The sequence below is a fragment of the Elaeis guineensis genome, chromosome 1 (genome assembly GCF_000442705.2).
Source record: "Elaeis guineensis isolate ETL-2024a chromosome 1, EG11, whole genome shotgun sequence".
Taxonomy (NCBI): domain Eukaryota; kingdom Viridiplantae; phylum Streptophyta; class Magnoliopsida; order Arecales; family Arecaceae; genus Elaeis; species Elaeis guineensis.
In genome coordinates this window covers 108,695,990-108,723,693 of record NC_025993.2, presented here as the reverse complement: position 1 = coordinate 108,723,693, position 27,704 = coordinate 108,695,990, and the positions used below count along the sequence as shown (strand labels likewise).

General features: G+C 41.0%; 2 protein-coding genes across 2 annotated transcripts; both read right to left on the bottom strand.

Moving 5' to 3' along the window:
- Positions 1 to 11,751: 11,751 nt before the first annotated feature.
- Positions 11,752 to 14,230, bottom strand: LOC105038461 (aspartic proteinase Asp1-like). The gene is made up of 8 exons (XM_010914270.4): positions 14,011 to 14,230; positions 13,822 to 13,915; positions 13,490 to 13,722; positions 12,847 to 13,065; positions 12,469 to 12,607; positions 12,209 to 12,400; positions 12,048 to 12,123; positions 11,752 to 11,940 (listed from the first exon to the last, which is right to left on the bottom strand). Exons 1-8 carry the CDS (start codon positions 14,205 to 14,207, stop codon positions 11,855 to 11,857), a joined length of 1,236 nt encoding a protein of 411 aa, XP_010912572.1. The 5' UTR covers positions 14,208 to 14,230; the 3' UTR covers positions 11,752 to 11,854.
- A 3,257-nt stretch (positions 14,231 to 17,487) lies between these two features.
- LOC105038426 (SWI/SNF complex subunit SWI3C homolog) lies at positions 17,488 to 27,135 on the bottom strand. Its single transcript, XM_010914237.4, has 9 exons — positions 26,976 to 27,135; positions 26,281 to 26,844; positions 25,632 to 26,191; positions 22,525 to 22,888; positions 22,344 to 22,417; positions 20,899 to 20,987; positions 20,568 to 20,638; positions 20,307 to 20,488; positions 17,488 to 18,080 (listed from the first exon to the last, which is right to left on the bottom strand). Exons 1-9 carry the CDS (start codon positions 27,007 to 27,009, stop codon positions 17,613 to 17,615), a joined length of 2,406 nt encoding a protein of 801 aa, XP_010912539.1. The 5' UTR covers positions 27,010 to 27,135; the 3' UTR covers positions 17,488 to 17,612.
- Positions 27,136 to 27,704: the final 569 nt, after the last annotated feature.

The window sequence follows — 27,704 nt, the reverse complement described above, 5'->3', positions numbered from 1 at the left end:
AGGATCTCCATGCCATCCAAAAAAAGATCTCTAAGCTTGAATACTCGGGCAATATGATCATCGAATATAGATTGAGGAAAAATCAACGGACAGTCATGAGAACCCGAGGTCTGGTCGGACATGGATTGGGTGATCCCGCATCTCCAGATGACATGATCTAGTGCATGTTCGATGCAGGTTATATGGCTAGATTCTGGACATGTCGGAACCAGATCAAGATGGCCTTCTCAGGGCTCGACCTCTCTAACTTCTCTCCCAAGGGTGATGCCAAACCTTCCGCTCTCTAGGGCAGGTCCAGGGGGTTAAGATTCATGAGCTTGGCCCCGATGGCAAGGAGATCTGTGCGAAAGTTTCCGATGAAGCTTCAGAGACTGGGGCTTATCGTATTTGAATGTAGCAATCTCTGATGCCATCTTATTAAGATAATGTTACTTCTGTAATCATATAAGTTATGTAAACACAATAGCAAATATTCATCTTGTGTTGTCTTTCCTTTGTTGTGCGATGTCGTTTGATGTCATCATCGACCTTTACTCGAGAGACCTCTCATTTCAGATGAGAATTCTTCGGTACCTTTTCCATCAGGTCTCTCTTGCATGAATTATGGATGATCCTCTGACATTTCATGATTCCCAACACATTTAAGTTGGATTTGACCTGCATGATGATCATAGGGAATGACGACTACCACTTCTTCTAATGGAGCCATATTTGGAGAAGGATGTCGAGCTTGTGAGAGCATGCCACGTGACGATATTCTAGTTCATGAAGCAGTGCTCGAATTGACTTTCAAAGTTGGAAAGATGCATCATTTATAGCTTGAAAGGTGGCTACATTTGATTGACAGTTGGGTTGGGCGCTTTCGCCTATGAATAGAAGTTAATGGCTGGTTGAATTTCACACTCCACCTTCATTCCGTAGTTTCTGCAAGAACTCCCCTTTTCTCTTGTCACCATGATGCCGTCCAAGAAAGCTATCAAGGATTGGGTCAAGGAGAGGAGGACCGCTGAGAGGAAGGCCTGAAGGAGGGCAAGGTGGCTCGGACAGTCCTCTTCCCATAGGGCACCGTCGGCCTTGCAATCTCCATCGTCCTCTGGGGGTGAGGGTACCCCCCAGGTCGAGCAGATTCCCTATGCAGTTCGGGAGCGTTGCATCAGGGATTACAAGACCTCAATGGTGTTCGAGAAGGATGTCATCGACATCATTGCCACCGCCTTTATCTTTGAGTTTGAGGATTGTAAGATCCGCTTGTGATGGATGATGCTACAGTTGGACCTCCACTACCTCCTCCTTAGAAACAATGATGAAGAGGTGAGGACTTTTTCCTCGAATAAGAATTGAGCTCCCTTTACCTTTTCCTTCCTTTCTCCCTTTTTTTTGTGAAGTGGTGTCTAGAGTGCCATTTTTTATAAATATTTTCGTGAAAAGTGTTCCGCTTCTATCCATGTGTTTCGAATGTGCATTTTCTGATGATTGTTTTTCCATCAGGCCGATAGGGGCCATTTTGTTTGAACATGAAACTAATCGAAAGCTTGCCTTGTTGACTGACCAATTAGAGGTCATCCTTAGTCTTTAGGATTGATAGGAGGTTTTTTCAACTGACGGGTTGATCTTAGGCCGATCAAAGGCCGTCTTTTATTTGCAATGATTAAGCCGATCAAAGATCATCTTATATTTGCAATAACTAAGCCGATCAAAGATCATCTTATATTTGCGATGACTAAACTGATCAAAGACCGTCTTATGTTTGCAATGACTAAGCCGATTAAAGACCATCCTATGTTTGCAATGACTAAGCCGATCAAAAATCATCTTGTATTTACGATGATTAAGTTGATCAAAGACCGTCTTTAGATCTTCAATGACTAAACCGATCAAAGACTGTCTTTAGATCTTCAATAACTAAGCCGATCAAAGACTGTCTTTAGGTCTTCAATGACTAAGCCAATCAAAAACTATCTTTTTTGCTCACGAGCAGACAAGAGATTGTGATAGGTTACTGATAATAAATTCAGAGATTCTTCAAATTTTATGATCGGGAGAGCATCATTCCATCAAGCTGTTTCAGTCAGTAGGTTTTTGATTTGATGATCTCATCCACTTGGTATGGGCCCTCCCAGTTTGGGGCCAGTTTGCCTCATTCTCTAAGTTATGATATCTCTGCCTTGCATAGGATCATATTGCCGATCCTGAAGACTTTATTTCATACTTTGTTTTTATAATATCGAGCGATCTTATACTGATAAGCCGCCATTCATATGCGTGCCCTCTTTGACCTCTTCGAGTAGATCCAGATTAGCACGCAACCTCTCTGAGTTGGTCTACTTGTCAAAATTCTCAATCCTCGCTATCGGGACCCTAACTTTGACAGGTATTACTGCTTCCATTTCAAAGGCCAAGCTGAAGGAAGTTTCTCCCGTTGGAACTCTTGGTGTCGTCCCATATGCCCAAAGTATATGATAAAGTTTGTAGGCTCAAGATCCTTTGGCTTTGTCCAACCTTATCTTTAGTCCTTCCAGGATAGTAGAATTTGTTACCTCGGCCTTACCATTAGCTTGAGAATGGACGACGGAGGTCAGATGATGCGATATCCCATGCTTCTCGTAAAACTCCTAAAATTTAGGCCCTATGAACTAACGTCCATTGTCAGTGATCAGTACCCGAGGTAGGCCAAACTGATATATAATCGACTTCTAGATGAAGTCTACTGTCCTTGCTTCTGTAAAACAGATCAGGGATTCAGCTTCTACCCATTTAGTAAAGTAATCCACAGCAACGAGTAGAAATTTGCACTGATCTGATGCTTGTGGAAAGGGGCCAAGGATATCCTCCTCCATTGTGTAAATGGCCAAGGGGCATAGATAGGAGTGATCGGCACGATAAGTAGTCACTGTATGTTGGAATTTTTTTGATACTTATCACACCACCGTACATAATCTTTAGAATCTTTCTACATGGTCGACCAATAGTAACCCTATCTGAGGAGTTTATGGGTCAATGCTCTCTTGCCCATATGACTCCCACAAATATCTTTGTGTATTTTTCTGAGTGCATAGTCGACTTCAGATGGTCGTAGACACTTTAGAAGAGACAATGAGTAAGACCTCTTGTACAATTTTTTCTCATGAAGGAGATATTTAGCTGATTGATACTTGATCTTTCGAGCTTTCTTTTGATCTGTAGGCAATGTTTTATCTTTAAGATAACCGACCAACGGATCAATCCAAGAGGGCTCCTCATCAATCTGCAACATAGTCGTCAGCTCCTCAATGCTTGATCGATTCATCACCTCAAAAAAGGTTATCCTAAGCAACTCAGATGGTGATGACGTCGCTAATTTTGACAACATGTCGGTCCTCAAATTTTCACCCTTGGTACCTATTGAATTTCAAACTTGTCGAACGCAGATGTAAAGTCTTTGATCTTTTGAAGGTATTTAATCATGTTGTCTCCTCGAATTCATAATTGCCTTGAATGTGTCCGATGACCAACTGAGAGTCACTACAAACCTTCAAGCTCAGTATTTCCAGTTCTCTGGCTATCTGGAGTCTAACGGCCAAGGCCTCATATTCAGCCTCATTATTTGTGGCTAAAAATTCGAAGTGCAAGGCATACTCAGCCACTGTTTCTTTTGGGCTTGTAAAGATTAGTCCCATTTTGGATCCCGAGGAATTGGACGAACCATCCATGTACATCACCCAAGAGTCATCATTAGTTTTCGAAGGATCCTCGTCAGTCGGAACATGCGGGTCCACCTCTTCTTGCTTAGTTGGTTCATCCGGAATGGTGTATTTGGCTACAAAGTTGGTCATGATCTGAGCTTTGATGGATGGTCAGGATAGGTATTGAATGTCAAACTCCGATAGCTCGACTGCCCACTTCGCAATTCATCCGAATGTGTCATGTCGATGGAGAATACTTTTTATTGGCTGATAGGTTAGAAAGATAATGGTGTAAGTCTAGAAGTATGGTCGGAGATTTTGAGTTGCAATGAGGAGTGCATTAGTCAGCTTTTTCAATTTTGAATATCTGATCTCTGCATTCCTTAGAATTCGGCAGATGTAGTAGATCAATTTTTAGATTTTGTCCCGTTTTTGTACCAAGACTGCACTCATAGGGATAGGCAAAACTGTAAGGTATAAATATAGTTCTTCATCAAGATAGGGCTTACCAATCAGTGGAGCAAAGCTAAGATAGCTCTTGAGGTCAGCAAAAGCTTTCTGACATTCCTCAGTCCACTAGAAATTCTTCGATTACTTTAGAACTTGAAAGAAGGGCAAGCACCATTCAGTTGATCTTGAAACAAATCGGTTCAAGGTGGCAACTCTCCCTGTGAGATGCTGTACCTTATTGATTATCCTAGGGGAAGTCATCTCTTGCACAACCTTGATCTTCTCTAGATTGACCTCTATTTTTCGACTGGAGACTATGAAGCCTAAAAACTTTCTGGAGGTTATCCCAAAAGCACACTTAGCTGGATTTAGTTTCATTTTGTACTTTCACAAAGTGACAAAAGCTTCTCTGAGGTTATCGACATGGGTCCTCATAGATTTATTTTTGACGAGCATGTCATCCACATATACCTCCATGTTACGCTCAATTTGGTTCTTGAAAACTTTATTCGCAAGGTGCTAATAAGTTGCACCATATTTTTCAGACCAAAAATATGATTCTATAATAAAAGAGACTTCGGTTTGTAATAAAAGATGTTTTATCCTCATCTTCAGGCACCATCCAGATTTAGTTATAGCTGAAGAAGGCATCCATGAAGGATAGAAGTTCATATCCCGATGTAGCATCGATCAGTTGATCAATCCTTGGCAGGGGATAGCTATCTTTTGGATAGGTCTTATTCAAGTCAGTGAAGTCGATGCAAACTCATCATTTTTTGTTCACCTTCTTCATCATGACCACATTGACTATCCACTCCGGGTAGGTCATCTATTTGATGAAACCTATCCGAAGTAGCTTGTCCACCTCTTCAACTGTCACCTTTTGTCGCTATAGTGTAAAATTCTTCTTCTTTTGCTTGAAGGGGCGGTAGTTTGGGCTCATGTTCAGTCGATGCATGATTACTGAAGGATCAGTTTCTAGTATATCTACTGATGTCCAAGCGAAAATATTCAAGTTTGCCTACAAAAAGGAAGTTAGCTAGTCTTTCATTATCTGATCCAGATTTGACCCGATCTGCACCATATGCTTTGGGTTTCCATCCACCAATGGGATTGAATTGAGATCCTCAATGGGCTCTCCACGTTCCTTAGCCAACTCATCGTGGGTATCCAGTCCCTCGACTGGGTATGACTCGGTGGGGCGACTTTCTTGGAGAGAGATGCTATAACAATGATGCACCAAGTCTTGATCTTCATGATCTTCTCTGACTCTATTTGCTATCAGAAACTTCATCTTCAGGTGATATGTGGACACGACAGCTCGGAGCACATTTAGGCTAGGCCAGCCGAGGATGGCGTTGTAGGCCGAAGGTGCTCGGGCAAACAAAAAATCAACCTGGACAGTAGACTGGATGGAGATCGGCCGGCCTTTACAGGCAAAGTGATGACTCCTTCGACAGAGATAGTATCTTCTGTAAATTTGACAAGTGGAGAGTCCATCCTCTCCAACTGATCATCTGGTATTTCTATCTTCGAGACAGCATCATAAAACAAGATATCGACAAAGCATTCATGATCGATTATGGTGCAACGTACATCATAATTTATAATATTTAATATTACAACAAAGGCATTAGTGTGCGGGAATTGGATTCCTTGGGCATCCTCCTTAGTGAAGGTTATCAACTCTCCAGTCCTCTACCTCTTCGCTGCTTCCTCATCTCCGTTGAGTCCTCCAGCTCTATGCCCCCCAATAATGGCGTTGATCATGCCGGCTAGAGGTTGGTCTTCCTGCGGCCCTGTTAGTCGTGGTTGCTCCACCAACCGAGGGGATCTCCGCCACCTTTCTCACTGTTTCCACCTTCGAAGGATAAATCGATCGAGGCGGCCATGCCTGATGAAGTCCTCAATCTTATCCTGAAGCTGGATGCATTCCTCTGTATCGTGATCATAGTTGCAGTGATACAGACAGTACTTATTTAGATCCCTCCTATTTGAGAATGTCCGGAGCCTCCTCGGCTTCGGGAGCTGTTCTCTTATTTTCATTGGCACCTGAGTCTTCGATGTATTCAACGGAGTATAGTTTGTATATCTCCTCGGTGGTGAGGTGCACCGATCTCTTCTCTGAGCACTCCGGGGTCGGCGGTTCCAAGGAGGGGCTCCATTTTTCTACTTCTGGAATAGAGACCTAGAACGCTGATGGGCTCTCTCCTCCCATCTTGGAGAGTGCTCCTTACTTTGCCCCTCTGCCACAACAGAACCGGCAGGGATATCATCTTCGGCGAAGATCTCTTCGATGCGAGCATACTTCTCTGCTCGGACTAGCGTATTGGGATAACCCCGAGAGTAGATCTTTATTAATGACTTCTTGAGGTCGTTCTTCAGTAGTCTGCCCATCATCGCAGATATTGTGACCGATTGATCTAAGTCGCGGACCTCCAAAGTTGCTGCATTTAAGCATCTAATAAAAGATCCAATTGACTCCCCCTTCTTTTGCTTGATGGTATGGAGGTAGTTCGATCGCTTTTGTTGCCATCGGCTATTAATGAAATGGTCGACGAAAGATCGGATCAACTCTTCAAAAGAATTGATTGAAGCTGGTTTCAAGCTAGAATACCAGTGCCTAGCCGCCTCCTTTAGAGTAGTAGGGAAAGCTCAATAAAGAATGACGTCCAGTCGCTCTATGGTGGAGCACTGCCACCCTAAAAGTTTCGAGATGGTCGATGAGGTCGGCAGTCCCATCGTAGATCTCAAACTATGGAGCCTTGAAATGCCGAGGGAGTAGCTCCTGTATAATCCTCAGAGCAAAGGGCGGGTCACTATTGAACCCGTCATAGGGTGCCAAGGAGGTATTGCAGATCGCATCGATCTGCTCATTGATCTCCTGAAACCATCTCTCAATAGCAAGGTCTCGGATGGTACAAGCTTCAGAATATTGGGGAGATCAGGGACCAGGGGTTGAATCATGCCCTGATCGAAGACTCGGAGGGGGCCGCCTTCCCATTTCCTGAGTTTTGAAGCGGCTCTATCGGATCTGCCTCCTCTCCAGATTTTGCGAAGGCGCCCATGGCTGTTCTGATGGTGGCGGTGGCTGTGAAGCCAGATTTGATGGTGGCATCATCAAAGGAGGTGCGAGGACAACCTGATCAAGCTGCAACACCACCGGTGGAGGCACAAGGATAGTTTGGACCGCTTAGACAATGGCTGTCAGAGTTTGAACCTGCTGGAAGAGAAGGTTGAATTGGTCCATCGTGACCAATGCCAGTTGGGCTGGCAAAGGAGTCTCCGCCACCGATGGTTGCATCTGGTTGTTGACTTGGCTCTCCGCCAGTTGAGAGACAGTGGCGTTGGTGTGTTGGGATGAAACTCTTTTTGATGGCATAATATTTTGTTGCCCTCGATTAGCGCTCCTCCAAGTGGGTTAGGAATCTTTCCTCTAGCATCAATCTGTTGGTATGAGAATTTATCTAGCATCAGGATATTGGAGTCGACCGCAAGATGGGCCACCTAGGGGTGTGAACTGCACAAAAGTCCTAACCGAAGATGACTCTGGCAAGGACCCTCTGATGCTCAAGTCAGAACTCTCGTTCAATAAAAAGAGGGGCGTGAGAGGCAGAATAATGATGTACCTTTTTTCAGAAGTCCTCTTTGAGTCTCCTTTATAGCGAAGAGTTGGAGCTTCAGTTGGTAAGTGGTTGGCACAATCCCGCATGATCAGGGTATAATTCGTGGGATGCGAGATTATCGCTTAAGATTTTCGGGATGCGGCAATTGTGATTGCCTTATCAGTTCAGAGACAGTTGTCGTTTGATGGGTGTTGTATTCGAATGAAATTACCAGCTGAATATTGTTGAGATGGGGATTGATCGACGATGATCAGGAGTCGATCGCCTCAAGGCGCTATTGGATAGGATCGCCCAGGACCAGAATCTTTTTACAAGCGCTAAGCTGGCCGACCAAACAAAGTCAGCCAATGAGGAGACATCGACAAATACGCACAGAGGAAGCTGAGCGATGATCGGCCATGACCTGTTTGCTCAGGGTGTGATGTGTCGATCAGATAGTTGCAAAGGACTAGTTCGGCAAGAGTTGTGGCTGAATATGAGTCAGTAATGGGTTCCAGAAGATGGATTTGCTGGATGCAATCATCTGGGGCTCTGGACCTTTTTATGTAATCGGTCCATGCAAAATTTTTTCCAATACAACTCACTCAACTTATTTGCTTCAATATTTTTCCCTACATTCACCCATCTATAGGTGACAGTGATGGTATGAGAAAAATTTGATATTATTTATTATTATTATTATTATTATTATTATTATTATTATTATTATTATTATTATTATTATTATTATTATTATTATTATTATTATTATTATGAAAAAAAAGATCAGCTATTATTAATAAAGTTGAACATCGTTAATACCTATATATTTATAAAAAAATATTGGTTGGACCGAATCCACCAACTCAACGGTGGACCAGTCCAACGATGGAGCAACACGTGCAGCCATGCCTATACTGCTCCATTTTTCCTCCATATTTTTTTCCGTCATGTTTATGTGCGCTGCTTCACATGGTTGGATTGGTCTGAGTTGATGGATCTAGTCCAACTACATATTTACCAGGATGCTAATAAGAATTTTTTTCAGCAGGCTCTATGAGTATCTTTGAGGGGTTTAATTTATATATGTCAGGACTGCCTTTCCACAAATGATCTCTCTACCGTATGTCACTTGATACCAATGACATGGTGATCTTGGTGTTGGTCGCATGTCTCTCATCTGTCCTTCTACATATAGAATATTTTAGATTCCTCTCTGGTAAATCAGATCAGAATTAAGAACATATTGATGAGACCACAACCATTCGCCAATTACTTCCCTTCCCTATCTATCCCCACAAAGAGAAGAGTTTCATCGATGCCAGGACAAAGTTTTTCCACAAACGATCCATTTGCTACATGTAATTCATCATCCAGCATCTCCCTGCCATCGTGTGTGAAACCATGTGTTTGACTTCCTTTCTATATCAAAATTATTCTTCTTTTACTTGATAAACTATAACTACACCATTTTTTTTGGTTAACTAAAATAAATAGTATAATATTTACCCTATCTCATATACCAGGCAATCATGATTCATGATATCAAAGCTATCCCTTGAAATGAACCATGGAGGTAGCACATGCAAGGTTGGTTTAAAACACTAAACCATGTTAGAGTAAAGGAAAGCCATGCCATACTAATTGGACCGGATCAGGCCTCGAGAATGATTTAAAAAAAAAAAATACATTAAGCAGATGCTTGGTTAGAGGGAGTGGAGGTTAGGAGTCGAAACAGAAGTGAGTGTCCCTCGTCCCAACCATTTAGTTGGAAAAAATTTCATTTCAATTCTATTTCAATTTCGATTTCGTGGTGGAATGGAAATGACCCAATATACATTGAATTCAATCCCTATTCTCCTCTATGGATTCAAATTTTTATTCCAAATCCGATTCTCATTCCGATTCTGATTTTGATTTCGATCATGAATTAAGCATTTCAAAAAGTTTGATCGTTTCAATTTTAATTTCAAATCATTCCGATTATGATTACGGTTGCGAATCAAGCACTCTTGACTGCTCTCCTACCAATCTTCTCGAGCAGTGCTTCCCCTCAAAATTTTTATAATTTTCAATTATCCCGTCAAATGTATGCCGCTGTTCCTTCGTGCAAGTCATCTGTATCTCTTAGAAAAAGAGATTATTGGATAGTGGCTTTTTTTTTTTTTGGGTTACTGCTTGCATGGCATCTTAAGTTTCCAGTTTTATCGTCATATGCGCTATTTATAATACTGAGAATCACAGTAAGAACATCAAAATAGTTTTATCACGCGGTGCAGAAGAACATTATCTTTTGTATATAGAATTATCAGAATTAAACTTTGTCTCAATTATTTAGGGACTGAAGTAAACTTCCTCTAGTATATTCATTAATTTTTTCCAACAAGAATCACAGTAATAACATTGAAATCGGTATACAAAGTGGTGCATAAGAACATGATTTTTTGTATATGGCAAGATAAACATTAAACCTTGTCTCCACTATCTCCTGGATGGGTGTGTCAAAGCACGTGCAATTCATCTATTTCCTTTTTGTCCCCTTTCTCTCTTACAATCATGGGCCTACATTTACTTATATGTAGAGTTGTTATGCGCATGTTGGATAAGATTTTTTTCTTTCTTTTTTTTTTTTTTTTTTTTTTGTGGGGTGGGCAGGCTTTGAAAATACCTGTAAGAAATTTCATTCATGTTACAACAATTTTTCACAAGTTCTGTCTCTACCATATGTTACTCAACACTGACACAATGGTTCGGTTGGAGTTGTATCTTTCGTGCGAAAGAGGATTTGCCTTCCTTCGCACGAGTCTACCATTGGATCACCCACTACACAAATCTCAAAGCATTTTGCTTTAAAATAAACATTAGAGGAAACATGATAAAATAGGAAGCCCGGCTTATTTTTCCTTCTCTGGTGCCTGTTCTATATGATTTTTGTTCCTATATATTTGTTTCTGACTCAAACCTGTTGTCCTTTGACATTAGACTTAGCAAGACCTTGTAGATTAAGTTCACGTATTTTAATAGAATGGGAAAGGGGGAAAAAATGCAGGTTCTAATATTGGGTCATTCTATTCAGAGAATACACTGCATTCCTTGCATATCTCCAATGTCTTGCATCATCTTGAGAGAATAGCTTATGTTGGTCCCATGATCCAAAAGCATGCTTCTTTGAATTTCATGTGTCTTCGAGCAATTCCTACTAATGTATAATGATGTTTATCCATCTCCTGTTGGTCATGGTAGGTCCATAAAAATATAGATCTACTCAAGCAAACAAGTCAAAACTATTTTTCTAATATCTACTTTCTTAGCGATTCTTGCAGATGTGTTTCCTCTTTCTCCTTAAAAATTATATATAATGATAATGATGGATACATGGAAGATTATTATTTTTTGATTTTTGTTATTGTACATAATGGGATTGATTACATTGAAAAACTAGATTTTTTTCATGTAAAGAATCTAGAAGACTGGCAAATAATCACCAGTACTTCAGCACCACAGTAGATTATAAGCAATGTGGATCATGTTCAATTCTGATAGAAGCTGACTGCCGAAACTTGGACCTCTTTCTGTTGAGGGAGTAAATGGAATTTAACATGGCCATATCGCATGTCTGCTATCTGGCTGAAATAAACCTTCAACTTAACTAGATGGCTACTCATTGAAGAATGACCTGGTGGTGCGAGCAATTCGCTGGTTCAATTGTTATATTGTACTGGTAGGTGATTCCAATCCACAAACACAATCAGTTTGCATTAAGGTCGTCGTGCACCTTTAAAACTTCTAGGCTTGATTCTTTTTTCCTTTCAAAAAAAAAAAAAAAAGAAAAGTTACATCCCAGAGGATCTAACTAACTTCAATATCTACGATTCTCAGAATTAGTCAATACAGTCAGTAACGTCACTTTTGCTCATTCTCGGTGTAAGTTCTAATAATTCTTTAAAAGATGTCATTCCCTCATTCAAAGAGGTTGCAGTATAAATATAGCACAGGAACAAAATACCCACACTTCAACTGATCATGAGAATTCGATGTATTTATTGCATCATTGAGACAGGTTTCATTCTAAATTCAGTACGAATATATGTAAACATCGAGTCGGAGTCAATGGATGCTCCTGTCTTCGTTCTATTTTCAAACCCTGCAGAAGTTTGTGCTGGCCCATCCGATCCGCTTCTTGTCATTGTCATAAATAAGCATGAGGTCGAGCAACGATATGTCTGCAATCGTCCAACAAATGGATTCAGTCAGTCACGCTTCATCTCAGAATCATCTCCTTCCCACCATTTTTTTTCTTGCCAGTGTTGGCAAATTAGAAAAATTTTACCTCCAATTACATTTTCATCAGGTTTCAGTCCGACTTGTGTGCCATTGAGAATACCCAGGCATGCATTGCCTTTACTCTACCATCAAAAAGCAATACAGATACCGTCATCTTTGCAAATTTCTTATCTATCCAATAAAAAAAAGTAAAGCAGCAAGAGATACCGAAATGATCAGATAATTCACTGGAGGTAGCTTCATGGGTGCTGCCCCATTAGCAAATCTCAACTCCAAAATCTTGAAGTAGCGCTGAGCATCAGCAATAGTCCTGAACTTCTGTGGGCCTCTCCAGCAATAAGGCAGCGAGGGGTCATCGTATGCCCTCTTTAGCGGCTGGGTAGATACATAGCCATTCAGCTGCGACAAGAGGAAACTTTTAGCTCTAAACAACCCAGGCAAAGAAAGAAATGTCCAATTCTATTTACCGTAGAGATTAAACTATTGTATGGATGGAGTCCAAAGTAGGTAAAGGTGGTTCCACTGTCCAGCCACACTGTGATGAGTTGGGACCCTAGAGGCTGGTTATCCCAGAAGAGACTCGCCGGCCCCGGCGAATAGTGGTCGCTGATACAAAACATTAGCATTATATCTGATTAATATCGTATAAGATTTGTTATGCTGCCCCATAACTTCGGGTACGAAACATACTGTACCATATCATATCAGTATGCTACCATATATATCAAATTGTATTTCGATACTATAATAAAATTATAAAATTGATACAAAGTTCGGTATTATCGGGATAGCAAATTTTACTACCATAACTAATTTAATTCAATAAGGGCAAAAGTGGAGCTGACCTTGGAATCATGGGCACCCAGGTGATCCCACTGGGGAGCCGGCCATTATCCCCTAGGAACAAAAAGCCTCCCCCATTACTATTAAGACAGTGCCCCGTAATTTTTCCGAACAACCCCTGGCTACTCAGCTGGGACACGATGCTGATCTCCCCAAAGCCGATCCCCAGGATGCCATCTGTGAGTGCCCCCGTTTCCGTGACCTTGACCCACTGGCCGCACCTGCAACAAATTAAAAACTCGTCTGCGAGAAATCATTCCAAACATAAAAGAGTTCAAATTTTTTAAAAAAATAAATAACGCAGACAGTTCTCCAAAAATGCAGAAAATTTAAAAAATAAGTAGCAAAACATAAATAAAAGTAAGATTATTTACAAACTCATACATTTATTTAATGATAATTTGATGAAAAAAGCTGCAGACAGTACACCAGAGAGACGATAAAACGGTAAATAACAGTAAAAAAAAAAAAAAAAAAGAGCAAAAAAACACAATTAAAATACTCTGTAAGTGTTTGCTTTAATTTTCTTGAGTAGAACCTGTGGTTTAGCTCGTGAGAATCCATATATAAATTAATTTGTGAGCTACGGATGTTAATGCTAGAATAACAAAGACACTGCCAGCGTGGGAATGAGTGGGTGGGTACCCGAAGGCAACGAGAAGACGGACGGTCGAGCCGTTGGTGAGGTGCAGGGTCAAGGTATCGGCAATGAGGACTCCCTTGGCGGAGCTGTCTTGGTACTGTACTTGGTAGTTGCACGGGCCCTTAGATTTGCACTGCTTCGAACCTGTGGAGGCGAGCACGGCTTTACACCGCGGGTCATCGCAGGGGATGATCTTGTCCCTCCCCGGTTGGGGGTACACCGCTTGAGTCGGCATCTGGAAAACAAATAGAATTGAAAGATCGAGAGGAGGAGGAGGACGACGAGGTTAGAGAAAAAGATCCTTTTCTTTTCCGGGTTTTCTTCCGTAGCGGACCTGGCATTGGACCCAGGGGACGTCGCTGCCGGAGTCGATGTTCATGGAGTATAAATTATGCGAATTTCCAAAGCTCATTTGAACGTCGAATCCCCTGCGAGATTTGATGGAGTCAGAGTCCATGAGTCCGATACTTGGTCACGAAAAGATCCCAAACGATGAACTATTTTTACATGCTATCCAGCTTACCCTCTGGGATAGACGTTGCCTTCGAGAGGGAAGACGGCGGCGACCTTGCGGCTGGTGTCGCCCGGCGACGGCGGGGACGCCTTCGGTTTAATTGGGAGGGTGGTGGTGTTGGCGTCGGCTGAGCAGGATCGGATCGCTGCGAGGACGGAGGCTCCGACGAGAAGCGCGACCAGAAGCGCAGCTCCTTTAACTCCCATTCTCACGGAGGACGATATTACGAGCTACGATTGCTTGCAGCTCGGTCCCTGGCGAAGGCCGCTTATTTATACTCGCGGATTAGATTAATTAATCTCTTAAACCCAAGCTAAAGCCTATTTTACTGCCCTTAAACTTAATTTGGAAAAAAGGTAAGGTGGTCGCTCATTAATTCTCTCTCTCTTACGCAGAAATCGTCGATTTTGGGTGGCAGTTCTCTGCTGGTGTAAAAGAAATGTGATAGACGAGGTGATCACATGCACTGGGAATACCAGGTTTGATATTTTTAGATTGCATAAGAATTGGAATTATATATTTTCAGGATATCCATATGATAAAAATAGGATGCATGGGGGCATTGGTCTATTTTTTCTATTTTTAGTTTACTCTAGGTTTTGTCATGAGACTGTAGTCTGCGTAAACGCAAGAAAGAATCTTAGCCTTGGTGCTGAGCTTTGGTTGAGAAGTGTTATGGGCTTTTAGAAGAGGGTCTAAAAGTTTGCAAGCTATTCCTCAACCGCAGAAAATAATTGAGCATGAGTTCAGATTATATCTTTCATGCGAATGAATGATTGATCTTTTTTCACGGTATCAACTATTGGATCATCATACCTCATACAACTCTCAAAGCACTCCGGATTCTCTTTTTTATCCATCTGCACAGATCTCATAGCGGCTATTACACGATCCAATGGTATATATCGTAAAAAAGGTTAAATTCTTTCGCATGAAAATTATACAGTCCAAACCCTTCGTCCTTTCCATCCCTGCTCCATTTACTCCATGCAGAGAACTTGTTGCAGACATGGAAATCACAGAACTTGACACCAGTTTTGATACCGTGGGCTGCTTGGTCTCTGTAAGGCTCCACTTTATTTCTCTCATACCCTCTGCAGTCAATGAAAATCACAGTAAGAAATCAAAATACGTAATATTACAACTGATGCAAAAGAACATGATCCTTTCGTCTATTGACTTATATTTTTCAATCTTTTCCTACATTCACTCATCAGTGGGTGACACTGATGATATGAGAAAGTTTTGACACTGTTAGCACCTAACTATTTACGTGCATCCTAAGTAAGAATTTTTTTGGCAGGCTTTAAGAATATCTGTGAGGGGTTCCATTTATGTCAGGACAGCTCTTAAATGGTGTCTATTCTGCATTTAACTGGACGCTAACCATGGTCTTGGTGTTCGTGGCCAACCATTTATTTAGGTATTAACATTTTTAATACCTACACCAACCATGCAGTGGGCTTGGTGTTCGTGGCATGTGTCTTACCTGTCCTTATTCTACAAAAGGTTTCTTCTTTAGTAAATCAGATCAAAATAAAGAGTTTCATCGACGCTATAACAAAGTTTTTCATTAATGACCCATTTACTACATGCAATTCGACACCCACCATCCGCTTGACATCTTATGTTCCTTGTATAAACAAATTGCATGTTCTTCTATTAATTACTTGCTGAACTATTAACATACCATTTTTCGGTTAACTGAAATAAATAGTATATTTATCCCATCTCACACCAGACAACCATTATTCACGAGATCAAAGCTATAGCCTTGAAATGAACCATGTATATATGTAGCACATGCCTAGGTCCATTTCTAGAACCAAATAGTAAATTATAGCCATAGCTGGAACAGAGAGGCTGAGAACATGCCTAGCAAATGGGACCAGATTGGGCCTTACGAATAACTTTAATCATGCAACACCAATCGGAGGTGACTGCACTGGACCTCTGTAGCGACTAGAGCGTAGAAGATCCTCACTCTTTGGGATGCGTGTTGTTGATGGCCGACTCGTCTGACCACGTTCTGATGGTTTGGAGACGTGGAGCGCACTGCTCAATCTGCTTGGTCCAAAATAGTGGACGGCAAAGCCGCGACTTGTAGTGGAGAGTCGTAAATTAGCACGCATTAAGGCCTGCTAGAGTGGCTCCAATTAGGCCTCCTCCAACGCTCAAGTGGAATAGGGCTTTCGAATAATTATGGGAAATAGCAAGAGAAAATATAATTAAAAGGATCGGAGTAAAATGATCTTCTTGAATCCTTATTAGAAGATTTCACCATCTAGTCAACTGGGATTGTGTTTGTCGAGATAAAAAAGAAAGAAGTTTAGGGGCTAAAAATTTGAAGAATATCTACCAATTTTGGTAGGCAAAATGGGCTTGAAAATTAATTAAAGGCCTAAAGACACCCTAGTCCAATCTCATTTCATCTACATATTATCCCAGTATAATAGAAATGTCTCCACCTGAGCCATCTCAACTCTCGCCATATTATCGCCAAATTAACTCACCTTCCAAATTTTCCTTCCTCATCATGCCACAGCAGCCATTGATTTTCTCCACCAACTTTGACAGTCCTTCAATAATGGTTAGATCAACCATCAGAGAGAATAATCTATGATTGCTTTAAGCTCACCACCCTCCGACTTCACCACCGATCATGACCATCATCATCAAAGATCTAGTAGGCCGAAGCAAAGTTGTCCATTGAAAAAGCACCAAAGCAAGAGTTAGAAAATGGAACGATGGCTACCTTGAGAAACGAGATGGTCGGAGGATTAGGGCTTAGAGACCCTCTTCTTCTTTTTTTTTTTTTTTTTTTAATTTTAAAAAGAAAGAGGACTGGTGTAACTGAAAATCGATTGGACTAGCCTAATCAGATTTGAACTAGATTCAAGCTCAAGGTCGGATCGAATTCGGTTCTAAATTTTTCAAAAACTTTTGAACCCAAATCTCGGCCATAGCCCTCAAAAAAATTTCAAACTCGACTCCAACAGAAATGTAACCCAACCCACTTTTACCCTAAGCAGGTACAAGGCTTTCATTGGCGCTACATCGGCAAGCTCTTTGATCCACCGCAAAAGATGCTGTCAGCGGATCTGACATAGCCGTACAATCCACTGCACAACATGACCGAGTCCCCAAGTCCTGATGCCACAAGCATTACCTAGAAGTCTCGCCAGATTGCATTAAAGCTTTTTGAATGATAGGAAAGTAATGCCATGGAGCACGGTGCTTGAATATGCCTGGGTCAGGGGAAGGATATACCTAGCTTGACCAAATTTAGACCATTCTTTTAATTTCTCTCCATTGGACTACCAAATAGCCTTTTGCACCACAGCACTCCATTTTTTCCAAGAAAGCATGATTTGCATTTCAGAGTAATGGTTCCGTGTCTCTTCTGAGGTGAAAACATGACAGCAAAATCAAGGTCAGGCTCCAACTCTTGGATTTACATGTTCAAAGGAAGTTAAAAAAGAGAGAGAAAGAAAGACTAAAGCTTGTAATATTTCTAAAATCACAGTAAGAGAGAATGCAGCTGCACTAGGCAAGGGCATTAACATAATCCATACCGCCAATAATGCACATCCCACCCCAAAATACCTGCTTTAACCAATATTTGAATTATTTCCTGATGAGGATCTCAGCAACGGATGATGATTAGAAGTGCTTGCCATACCAGAATTGAACATAACATTCGGAGAGGGGGCGGAGGGAGATGGGTGGATTGCAGAGAGAGGCAAGCGGGGTCCAAAACCAAACATTTGTGGTCGTTGCATAAATGACATCTGAGGATGTCCTGGCAGGTTGTTGCCAAAGGCAGGTGACATGTTTGCCTGCCCAACCGGGGGTGACATGGTTGGTTGTCTTGTGTTTGTATTCATAGCAGCAGCAGCTGCTGCTGCTGGCCCTGCTGCAGCTGATAGAGTAGTTCCTGCTTGAGCAAACCGGGTTGACATCATCCGAACACGCTCAGCTGAATGCCTCTGTCTTGCCCTCTCCACCTGCTCACAGTCCTTCAACAAAGTGGTTTCCACCTCTGCAAACTGTTTCAGCTTCAACTCCAACCTCTTTAACTGCATAAAGATGAATGGGAGGCGCATCAGCTTGAAAACAAGAACAACATCATGGCAACAATAAAACCTCAGATTCATCCAAAGATAAACAATCCCATCGCAGAACTTCATAAATGCATTAGATAGAAACTGGGGGTGCAAACCTAGAATGATGCACAATGATGCCACATCAAAGAAGCCTGTGAGTATACAGTGCATGGAGATGCTAATTTGCTGCCCTTAACTTCAAGGCCATGCAATTGAATACAGCTTATGAACAGCACAAAATAATCCAGAACAAGCAGCATATCATATTCCAAGGAAAGCATTTCATGGATGATGTTGCAAGCAGTTATAAGGCAAGAAAAATGACTTAACTGATCAGGCTTTGGAAGTCAGAGCACACCAAAGAGATGTGTTTTGAAATTGTGTTTGAAATATCTCCAACAACTCATCTATGTGACCAAACAAAGAATTGCAAGGACCCCCACATCAAAACATCCAGGCACCATTTCTCACATAAGAGCCATGGAACAGTTTGGTTCAGTTGCAGTCTCAATAGCTCAAGTTTATCATCACCTAAACTAGCTCAAGGCTTAGAACAGAAAAAATTACCTTCACCATCTAACATCCAGCCATCTGCAGAATTTGTATCTCTTCTCATTATGTCATTGCATTATACCAGCCCTGAGTGTCCAAAGTATGCAAGGTATTTGTGTTGCAAGATGAGAAAGGGTACCTTGAAAGCTCAGGCCTGCTCCAGATTCAAGGATATGAGGTTCCAGCCCAAACTGATTTGGGGTATTTTCTCTGGTTCAGGCTGGGGCTGAAATCCGGATATTATTTGTTCTAGGCTAAAATCAGAGCTTGCCCCTGGCCAAAATATTTTGGGCGTCCTATGTTTTGGGCCCAGAGTATAAAACCTGAGCAGTGCTTCAGCTTCTTTGAGGTGGGTTTTTGGCCACTTGGACCAGCCTGGCCCATTCAGTCTCGATTTCCTTGGAAACAACAAGCTTTCTATTTTCGCAGGTTCCTTGCATTGGAATAAGCACCAAGTCCAGTACCATGAATGCTTCAAAGTTAGTACTCAATACAAGTTTGAGATTGACTGTCATCACTTCTACACCATCACCACTAGCAACTACCAGCCCTCCTCTTGCCAATCTTAATTCAAACTTGAATTAATTTTGGTTCAATAAAGGCAATCAAGATGGTCAAATAGGCCTGTGTTGGCCTCAGTTTCAATTCAGGCTCAATGACACAAAAATTGAGCTGAATTTGACCTATAATCTTCAGGCTTAAAATTATTTTCAAACCTAGCTTGATCAGATCCAGGCTCAATCAAGCTTGGCCCAGTTACACCCATACCCTCAAGATATCAATATAATGGACTCTATCAGAACATAAATCCAAAGAAATCGTACACCAGTCAATGAATTCAATGATGCCTAGCATTTTAAGTGAAGACTTCAATGTTTAATGGAAGAAAAGACATACCAATTCATTTACAAAATCCCCGTCAAGGAAGAAGCAACAAACTTTATCGCCTTAATGAAGTAAAATTCAAGCACATCAATGTTGACAATGTTAAATTTAAGTGCAAAATCCTTAAAATAGATGCAAATATGTAGATATCATGCTTGAATTGACCAAATAGGAAGAAATCAAATCAGCATCAACTCAACATACGGCCACAATGACATGAACTGGTCTCACTGCCAAGTCAAACAAGTGATTAGCATATTGCAAGAACAAGATGGATGTAAAAGGCTAATGAACTAGTTCAAGATGTGAAATTTGTTGAACAAGAGCAAGAAGGAACTCACAAATTTGAGTTTACAAACCAAAACACAAGCCTAATCATTGATACATTTCACAATGGCCTGTAAGGTTTAATCTTTGCATTAACCTTTATATCAATCAATGTCAGTTACATTTAAAATAGTCTATTCAAGCTGATCTTTCTTTAAGGGGTTCTATCACATAGCATCATTGCATGGAGTCAGAACTCAGTAACAACAACAAAAACACAAAGAGTTGTCATCAATCAATTGCATGTAGAAAATTATTTGTTCTATTTTCAGCCACCTCATCTTTCAAAAGATTAGTTCAAAAGTCTCTCCTAAGATTTCAGTCAGCCCTATCAGATATTAGCTGAAATCTTAATAAAATCCGGCATATCTGTCCAATAAGTTTAAAACAAAAATAGCCCACAACATGGTAAACAACATTAGTTTATACAAAGACCTGGTGATTTATGATAGTGGCAGCTAGTCTTTGAATTTCACGCTCCTCTTGATCAGCAAACAGTTTTGCCTTCATGGCTGCTGCAGATAGACCACTCTTGGCTGCTAATTTTACATGTTCAGGAGAAAGAGGAGAAGTGGCATCTTTTTTAGCATAGGGCACTTGATCTTCCGGAGTTTCCTCTGGATTAAAAATGGAAACATTAGGGAAACAATAACCAAGTGTAGAAATGAAGAAACAGGAAAAAAATTAGTATTTTACCCTTCTGGCAACCTAAGTTTGCACGTGCTCCATGAGCACCAACTTCAGAATGTGTGCTCCCAGAACTCGACCTTCAAATGCAAAGCAGAAGTTTATTTGTTTGCAACTCAAGCTGATGGAAGTTTGTATTACAGAAATCAACAAATAACTTCAGGTTCATACACAAAACATGGCACTGGCAAGACTTTGAAACTAAGGTAATTTTAAGCCCAAGAAAAATAACCAAGTTAAACATAAATGCTGTAGCAAAGATAGATTTTATGGAAATAGTTGGAAAATAGTTGGTCATCACATGCTTAAGCCATCACTAGTAAAAGCTCAATATTCTAACCTGGGGTCCTCCTTCGTCAAGATAGATAATGCTGCACTCGCACAGGCTGCAGCAACTCTTGGTCCAATTGCAGAGGTCAAAAACGCAACCTAGAAACTTCTCCGAACAGTTAGACAGAGTAAAGTAATTAAATGACACAAAGATGATATTTACTAAAGAGCTAAAGAAACTACAAACATATGTACAATCATAATTCCTGGAGATTGACTGAACAATATGCATAGCTAGTAGCAAACTATTGAACACATGTTTTATGAATTCTTATTCACCAAAAGTTACTATAAATGCAAAACTCCAGTAAAGCTACTAGAACCAATTCAATAGGTAACAGTCAAGATACTAAGCAGCATACAATTCTGAAATTGTAAACTGTGAGAGAGTATTTCGTAGACAATTGTGTTATGCACACTGTTAAAAAATACTGTTCCATGTGCCCATAAAACCCCACTCTAGTCACAATGAATCAACCATCCTGAACCTTTACAAAATATATTGTTTATATTACAGTAAATGGCCTAAGAGAATATCAATACATCTGATTCTACATCAACGCAAACTCAAAGAGCATTAGGGCATGCAACAGCATTAGCAGCAAAGTACTCCAAAATACACTGGCTGCCAAGGATGAAGATTGCTATATCTTAAGATGAGACTATTTATTGGCTCAAATCTGCAATGTTCATTATCATTGAAAAAAAAAAAAAATCATTCATAATGTACTTTTTCTCCAACATTTTAATATATCTCGGCTATTCTAATTACATAGTGACACAAATCCCAGTGCTTATTTGTTTATGTGGATTATTTGCTTTGGGTGGCTATGTTACATCTTGCTATACACCTAAAAACCATGACTGGTATAATTATACTGATCAAACATTAGGATGATATCTCAGTCGTTTACTGTCACATAGGGAGATAGGTTAAGATGCAACAGTGTTTTCTTTGGTTTCTTGAGGTTAGATGCTTTTAACAGGATTACACTTTCTTTTTCTTTTTTTCCCTTTAAAGCTACAAGCTGATTGACAAGTCTGTATTCTATGAATATACCAAAATTGGAGATGGGCAGACCTGTTATTTTAAGATGTCAATATGCCTGCATGGGATGCATCCACAGTCTGCACATATACAGACACGCATATATGCTTGTATGAGCATTGAACAATAATAACCATTGCTCTAGACTGAATGCCTGTTACACTTCCATTGTGCCATGAAAATCCAAAATCATAGTCCACCATCAGAATTTAAAGCAACTGTCATATTTGGAATCAGTTTGTGTTTTTAAGATAAGCAGAAGATATTTAACTATAAATCTTTTATTTCCGTAAACCAAAGTAATAACCACTAAATCAAGATTACCAGTCAGATATGCTATTAAATTAATTGTCCATTCATTTGAAAGACGTGAAAGCAAATCCATGCAGATTGATGTAGTTACCTACCAGCGACATCACTGGATTTGAAGAATTAGCAAATGGAATCTGGTCTCCTGAATTTAATTCTTGAAGGCAAGTGCCTAAAGGAAGAAAGAGTTAAAACAGGAAACTAAAGAACAAAATAAAAAGGCAGCATAGTAAAACAAATGCCAATCCTTATTGACGGCCATGGACAGTGTAGAACTACCTAGGGCAGTGCCATTAGAATCTGAAAATGGCAATCCAGGCTTCTGCCCTCTCAAGGAATCAGATGAAACAGCCATGCGTGGTAGTTCAATATTTTCTAGTAAACCATCCTCCGTTGGAAGACGAATAAAATGAAGAATGCATTGTGCTTTTGACTTGGTGCCGACATGCTCTGCAATTTCATTCCAGTTATCATTATATTTCTCCAAGGCCTCTAGCAGCAGCAAAGTTTCCTGGTCAGTCCAGCTATCCCCATCAAGATCAGGTATATCTTTCTTGGAGTCCACTCTCAGAAAATCTAAGCTTGAGTGACCCGTAACAAATTTTGCATCATGGAAGCAATCCGAGCAAAGTATTACATCAGCCTGTTCCAAGAATTACAATCAACAATGAATACTAATCATGAAGGCATTGAATTAGCATAAAGATTGTTCACAGCAGATATGAAGCATAGTTACTGCATGCATCAGCCATACTTGAGTGGATATAACAATACTAGCATGGATCAAGCAACATAACAGAATTGCTCACAGTGGGCAGCCTATCACTTGCCAACATTTGTAAATGATAGATAGAATATTGAAGCAAAATTGACCACATGAAACTAATTTCATTGGTCATTGCATAGGTCTATCAAATAATGATGTATCTGAATAAGCTAAATCCATCCGCAGGTAAAACATTATTCTGGAGACAATTGACTCATACAAAGCATGAGCATCTAAATGTGGCGGATCATTCAAGTTAGTCAATTCAGGCTAGAAATTAGACTTCACTATGAGCTAGACTATGATCAAGCAGCAATCTTTATTTCTAGTTGTCCAAAATTTTTATGAACGGACTGAGAATATCAAAGTTGGCTATTGTTTTGATCAAGCAATTACAGACAAGATGATTAGTACACCATCTGAAGTCCACAAATAATTTAGGAGCTCATCTCAGCAAAGCCTTTGGGTGACATAGATTCCTGACCATATGCTCCAAGCAGGGGATGGATGAAATCTAGAGCTCCACTTAAGAGAGAACATTGAATACTTTAGTGCATTTTATTGGGGACTTGATTTATTATATAGGGGGAGACCGGCCAGTATCTATACATGGATCTTTACATGATTATTTAATATGTCTATCACTAGCTGCAGCCACGTACATGTCATTCATAACCGGCTTTGCTAAACTCCACACCAGCCCCTAGTGCATGTCCTAATTTCATGATTACACAAAAGGGTGTTTAGTTAGATGTGATAACTGAACAGTTGTACCTTCTTTCTTCCATTTTTCCCTCCTCTTATGCTACCTCATGCCGATTCTCCTTTGCTTTTATCAGAAGATAAAACTCAAACAGCATTTCTGCAGCAGATTTACTCAGGCGATGTGTCCTAGTAGAAGTTTGGAGGTGACGTTTGAATAATATTGCTTCACTTCAACTCAAATCTGAGTTTTGATCCGAGATATATTGAGTTTTCAGCCAGTTTACTGACAAAATAATGTAAATTCAGCTCCAAACCTGCTAGCAGGTTCGTTTTTATAAAAAACCCTGCAAGGGTTCAGTATAGATCCGATTTTTAGATCCGATAACAGAAGATCTGTTGTGTAGGGCCTGTGGCAAACCTTTTTCTCTAAAATAAAATCTTTGTACAATTCTTCAACACCCCCAAAAGAGCCTATTAATAGGCTATACGAAGTACCCTAATTCTTTTGTTCAGGGAATAGATCAAGCCCAAACAGCCACCGGAACCGCCTAATAACCAGCTATATCTAGCTCCATCTTTAATAGCCAGTAATGAGTCCTTTATAAACTCGTAAACAGGGAATAGATATGCCAATAATATCTATTTTGATAAACATAACCGGACACCTGGTAGCTGATAAATTTGAGTCTAAACAGGACCTTAGAAAAACTCTAGATAAAAAAATTAAAAAAAACCAAAAAAATGAAAAGAATAGCATGAAAATGCACGCACTAAAGCTCAAGCCAATATCAGATTCGACGATCTAGATTATTAAATTCCCAATCACATCACCGGGAAAGAAAGCTTTTAATGCTATCTACATTGAAGGTCAAATCTAGATATGTCTAAAAACACAGATTGAGTTCCATGTACTTGCATCCAAGCATATGCCTTACATTGTCCTTAACTAACACCACTTGCATGCAATAATATATCAAATAATTGCCCTATAAGTGAATTAATGCGCTACATAATTCCTCTGAACTTTGTCTTGTCACATGGTACAGAAGCCCATTCTAAGCTTTCCATGTGAGCTTCAAAGAACTCATAAGCTTCAAAGTTCAATGAACATATATCGAGCTATCAACCTCATAAGTGAACTAATGCACTATATGTTTTTTCCCTACTTTCTTCTATTAGGTGGCGTAAAAGGCCATCTTGAGCTTTCCACGTGAGCTTCAAAGAGCACATACTTGATAGGCAATCCTAGCAACACTGGTTCTTTTTTAATTGATCACGGTGTCATGTTGTGAATGGGGCCTACAATATGGGCAGCAGCATACCGTTAAGGAACGTGAAGCAGATGTCTGGTAATGATTAGAAGGATAAAGTTAAATGCAAGAACATAAAAGAAGTTCAGTAAGAAACAATAGATAATAAAATAAGGACAAAGTCATGTTGGCTTGGTTTAAATAAGTGCACCAAAGATGAGAGGCAATTTCAAGTAAGGAGGCAGTCGTAGAGTACAATCGGAAGGTTGAGGACTAAAGAAGAATCAAAAAATATACGGAAACATTATCCGGAAATGTTTGAGATGATAAATGGAGCTACAAAATACTGCAATAAGGCATATACCGTTCCTAGAATCTGGGTGGGGAAGAGGGTAGTTTACATCTCCGAACTAAGATGATTTGTGGCAATGAATAAATAATCCAAGAAATATCACCTGTAGGCATACTCAAAAGCAACCAAAAAGAACTTTATAAAGAGTCATGAAATCATATTCAGGATTGTCTTCTGAACTCTAACTAGTCAGCAATATTTCACGCAGAATATGGTCAAAAAAAAAAAAGAATCAAATTAAAATTTAGAAAAGAGGGTTATATGAACATAATACTCTATGTAGTATATCTACAAACCGTAGAGTAAAACAGACCTCCTTCTGTGACTGATAGTGCAAATTGGGCAGAGGCCGAAAGCAGTAATTGCATGCATGCTCCGATAGCCGCTCCCTTATTCTATTATCCAAATCACGAAGTCCAGATTCAGAATCCACTGATGCAGAAGAAGATGAAGACGACAGCAAAGCGATATCCTCCATTCTGAGACTACATTTAGGCCTATCAAACAACACCAGACTGTCAATGGATCTCAGAGGTCCAGTCTTGAGCTGAAGCTCCCCAGTAATTTCCTCATTTAGAAGACAACCAGCCATTCTGAGCCCTCGATGAACTGAGGATGTGGCGAGGTAATTAATGATCCCCCAGTGATCAAGGAACCGCACAATGCGGCTCAGATCATAAAGCTCATTATTGGCAACAAGCCCTTGGCAATCAACAAAAGATAGTCTCTTTCCCGGATTCTCCAAGTACTTGGCCACTATCTTGTTTCGAAGCGTCATGTACCTCTCTGGCGCGTGGTCGCTCGACTTCCCAGAGAAGAAGTGCGGCACCACCTGCCGCTCCAGCCGGTGCACGGTCGTCGGGGAGAACCAATCTGTATGCCTCCAAGAAATCAACTTTAAGCATTCAATTAACGGTTTTGAATGAAAGAAGAAAGAAAAAAATGAGCAAAGAGGTACCGACCAGCATGCATGGGAAGGACTATGTAACGTTCCCTCCCGAACCGCTTGACGACGCCCTTGCCTTCCATGAGCGGCGGCGGAGTGCAGACGTAGGCCGATGGCTTATCGAGGTCGGGCGGCTGGAGTAATGACGGGTTGTCTTGGAGGACGAAGGAGAGGGCCTGGAGCTGGCCATGGGAGATGTTCTCAAGAAGCGGAAGGCCCCAAGGCCTCGGGAGGGCGGAAGAGAAGGCGAAGGCGGCAGAGGAGGAGGAAAGGGAGCGCTCGGCCGCGACGAGGGAAAGGACAGAGGGGTGGGGGCGATTGACGGCCCGGCGGACGGCGTGGGGGAAGTCGGAGATACGCTGTCCCGCATCGGAGAGGACCTCGGTCTCTCGGAGGTCGAGGACAGGGTCGGAGGCCGGATTGTTGACCTGAGAGTCATGATCATCATCCTCCGCCGCCTCCTCGGCGGCGGCTGCGGCGGCGGCCTCCTCCTCGTCGTCGTCCTCTTCGTCGTCGTCGTGGGGCTTCTGCCGCTTGGGGTTGCTGTCACGCTTCCTCTTCCGCCATTTGAGGCGCGAATCTGCCATGGATCCAAGGGGATTGAGCTCGGAGAGGGGAGATCGGAGGATCGAAATGGAAACCCTAGCAAGAAATCAAGAAGAGACGAGGAGAGGAAATGGAGAGGAGAGGAGAGGAGGAGAGAGATAGTACCTGAGGAGGGGAGAGAAGGGGAAGCAGGGGACATGGGCGCAGACGCGAGAGGAAGGAGGAGAGGTTTTTCTTGGCACAGGAGAGAGGGAGGACCGGGCCACGAGGGGGCTGGCGAGGACGGAGCGGCGGGATTAAAGAGAGCCGCGGGATAACGTACCTCTCGCACGTGCGAGAAGATATTTCAGACCGTGGTGTTCCTGCGGAACTACATGGGTGACGGTTCATCCAATCTTCCTTTTTTTTTTTCCTTCCCTGGGATTTTGCAATGATTTCTTAGCCTATGCAAGTTCTTCTCCATCATCGTTTTCTCTGTACCGTTGTAATACGCACAACATTTCACCAAAATTTGTAATCCTCTTTCCCTCATCTCCTTCTGCACAAGTATTTTGCATGCTAAATACTAGTATCATATCATATAGTGCTAATTTGTGGCTGCATTACCATTCTCAAAGTGCAACCTTATCAAAGATCTAGGAGAGTGCTCAGCTTTATCATACCGTATACCATACCATATTTTTCTTGTGAGTACTTAGGATCACTCTATTCACTATTGAAGTTTTTTTTTTCTTTGTTTGGTAAATTCACTATTGAAGTTATTGGTAGGATGTTGCAAAGTAGGAGAGTGCAATTTACAAGGAGAACACCCCTACTAACCAGGGTCGAGCCATTCCAATAATGCAAATATCGATATCTTTGACCATCTGATCAACATCATTGAATAGGATAATG

What these genes read in the sequence shown, in the direction of transcription:
- LOC105038461 (XM_010914270.4), bottom strand. Translation starts at nt 14,207, where the DNA reads ATGGGAGTTAAAGGAGCTGCGCTTCTGGTCGCGCTTCTCGTCGGAGCC. An exon ending in TGAATTATCTGATCATTTCG is followed by an intron (nt 12,124 to 12,208) that starts GTATCTCTTGCT and finishes TTTTGATGGTAG; the next exon opens with AGTAAAGGCAATGCATGCCT. An exon ending in TGATGAAAATGTAATTGGAG is followed by an intron (nt 11,941 to 12,047) that starts GTAAAATTTTTC and finishes GGACGATTGCAG; the next exon opens with ACATATCGTTGCTCGACCTC.
- LOC105038426 (XM_010914237.4), bottom strand. Translation starts at nt 27,009, where the DNA reads ATGTCCCCTGCTTCCCCTTCTCTCCCCTCCTCAG. An exon ending in AGTCCTTCCCATGCATGCTG is followed by an intron (nt 26,192 to 26,280) that starts GTCGGTACCTCT and finishes GGAGGCATACAG; the next exon opens with ATTGGTTCTCCCCGACGACC. An exon ending in CCACTATCATAAATCACCAG is followed by an intron (nt 18,081 to 20,306) that starts GTCTTTGTATAA and finishes ATCTTTATGCAG; the next exon opens with TTAAAGAGGTTGGAGTTGAA.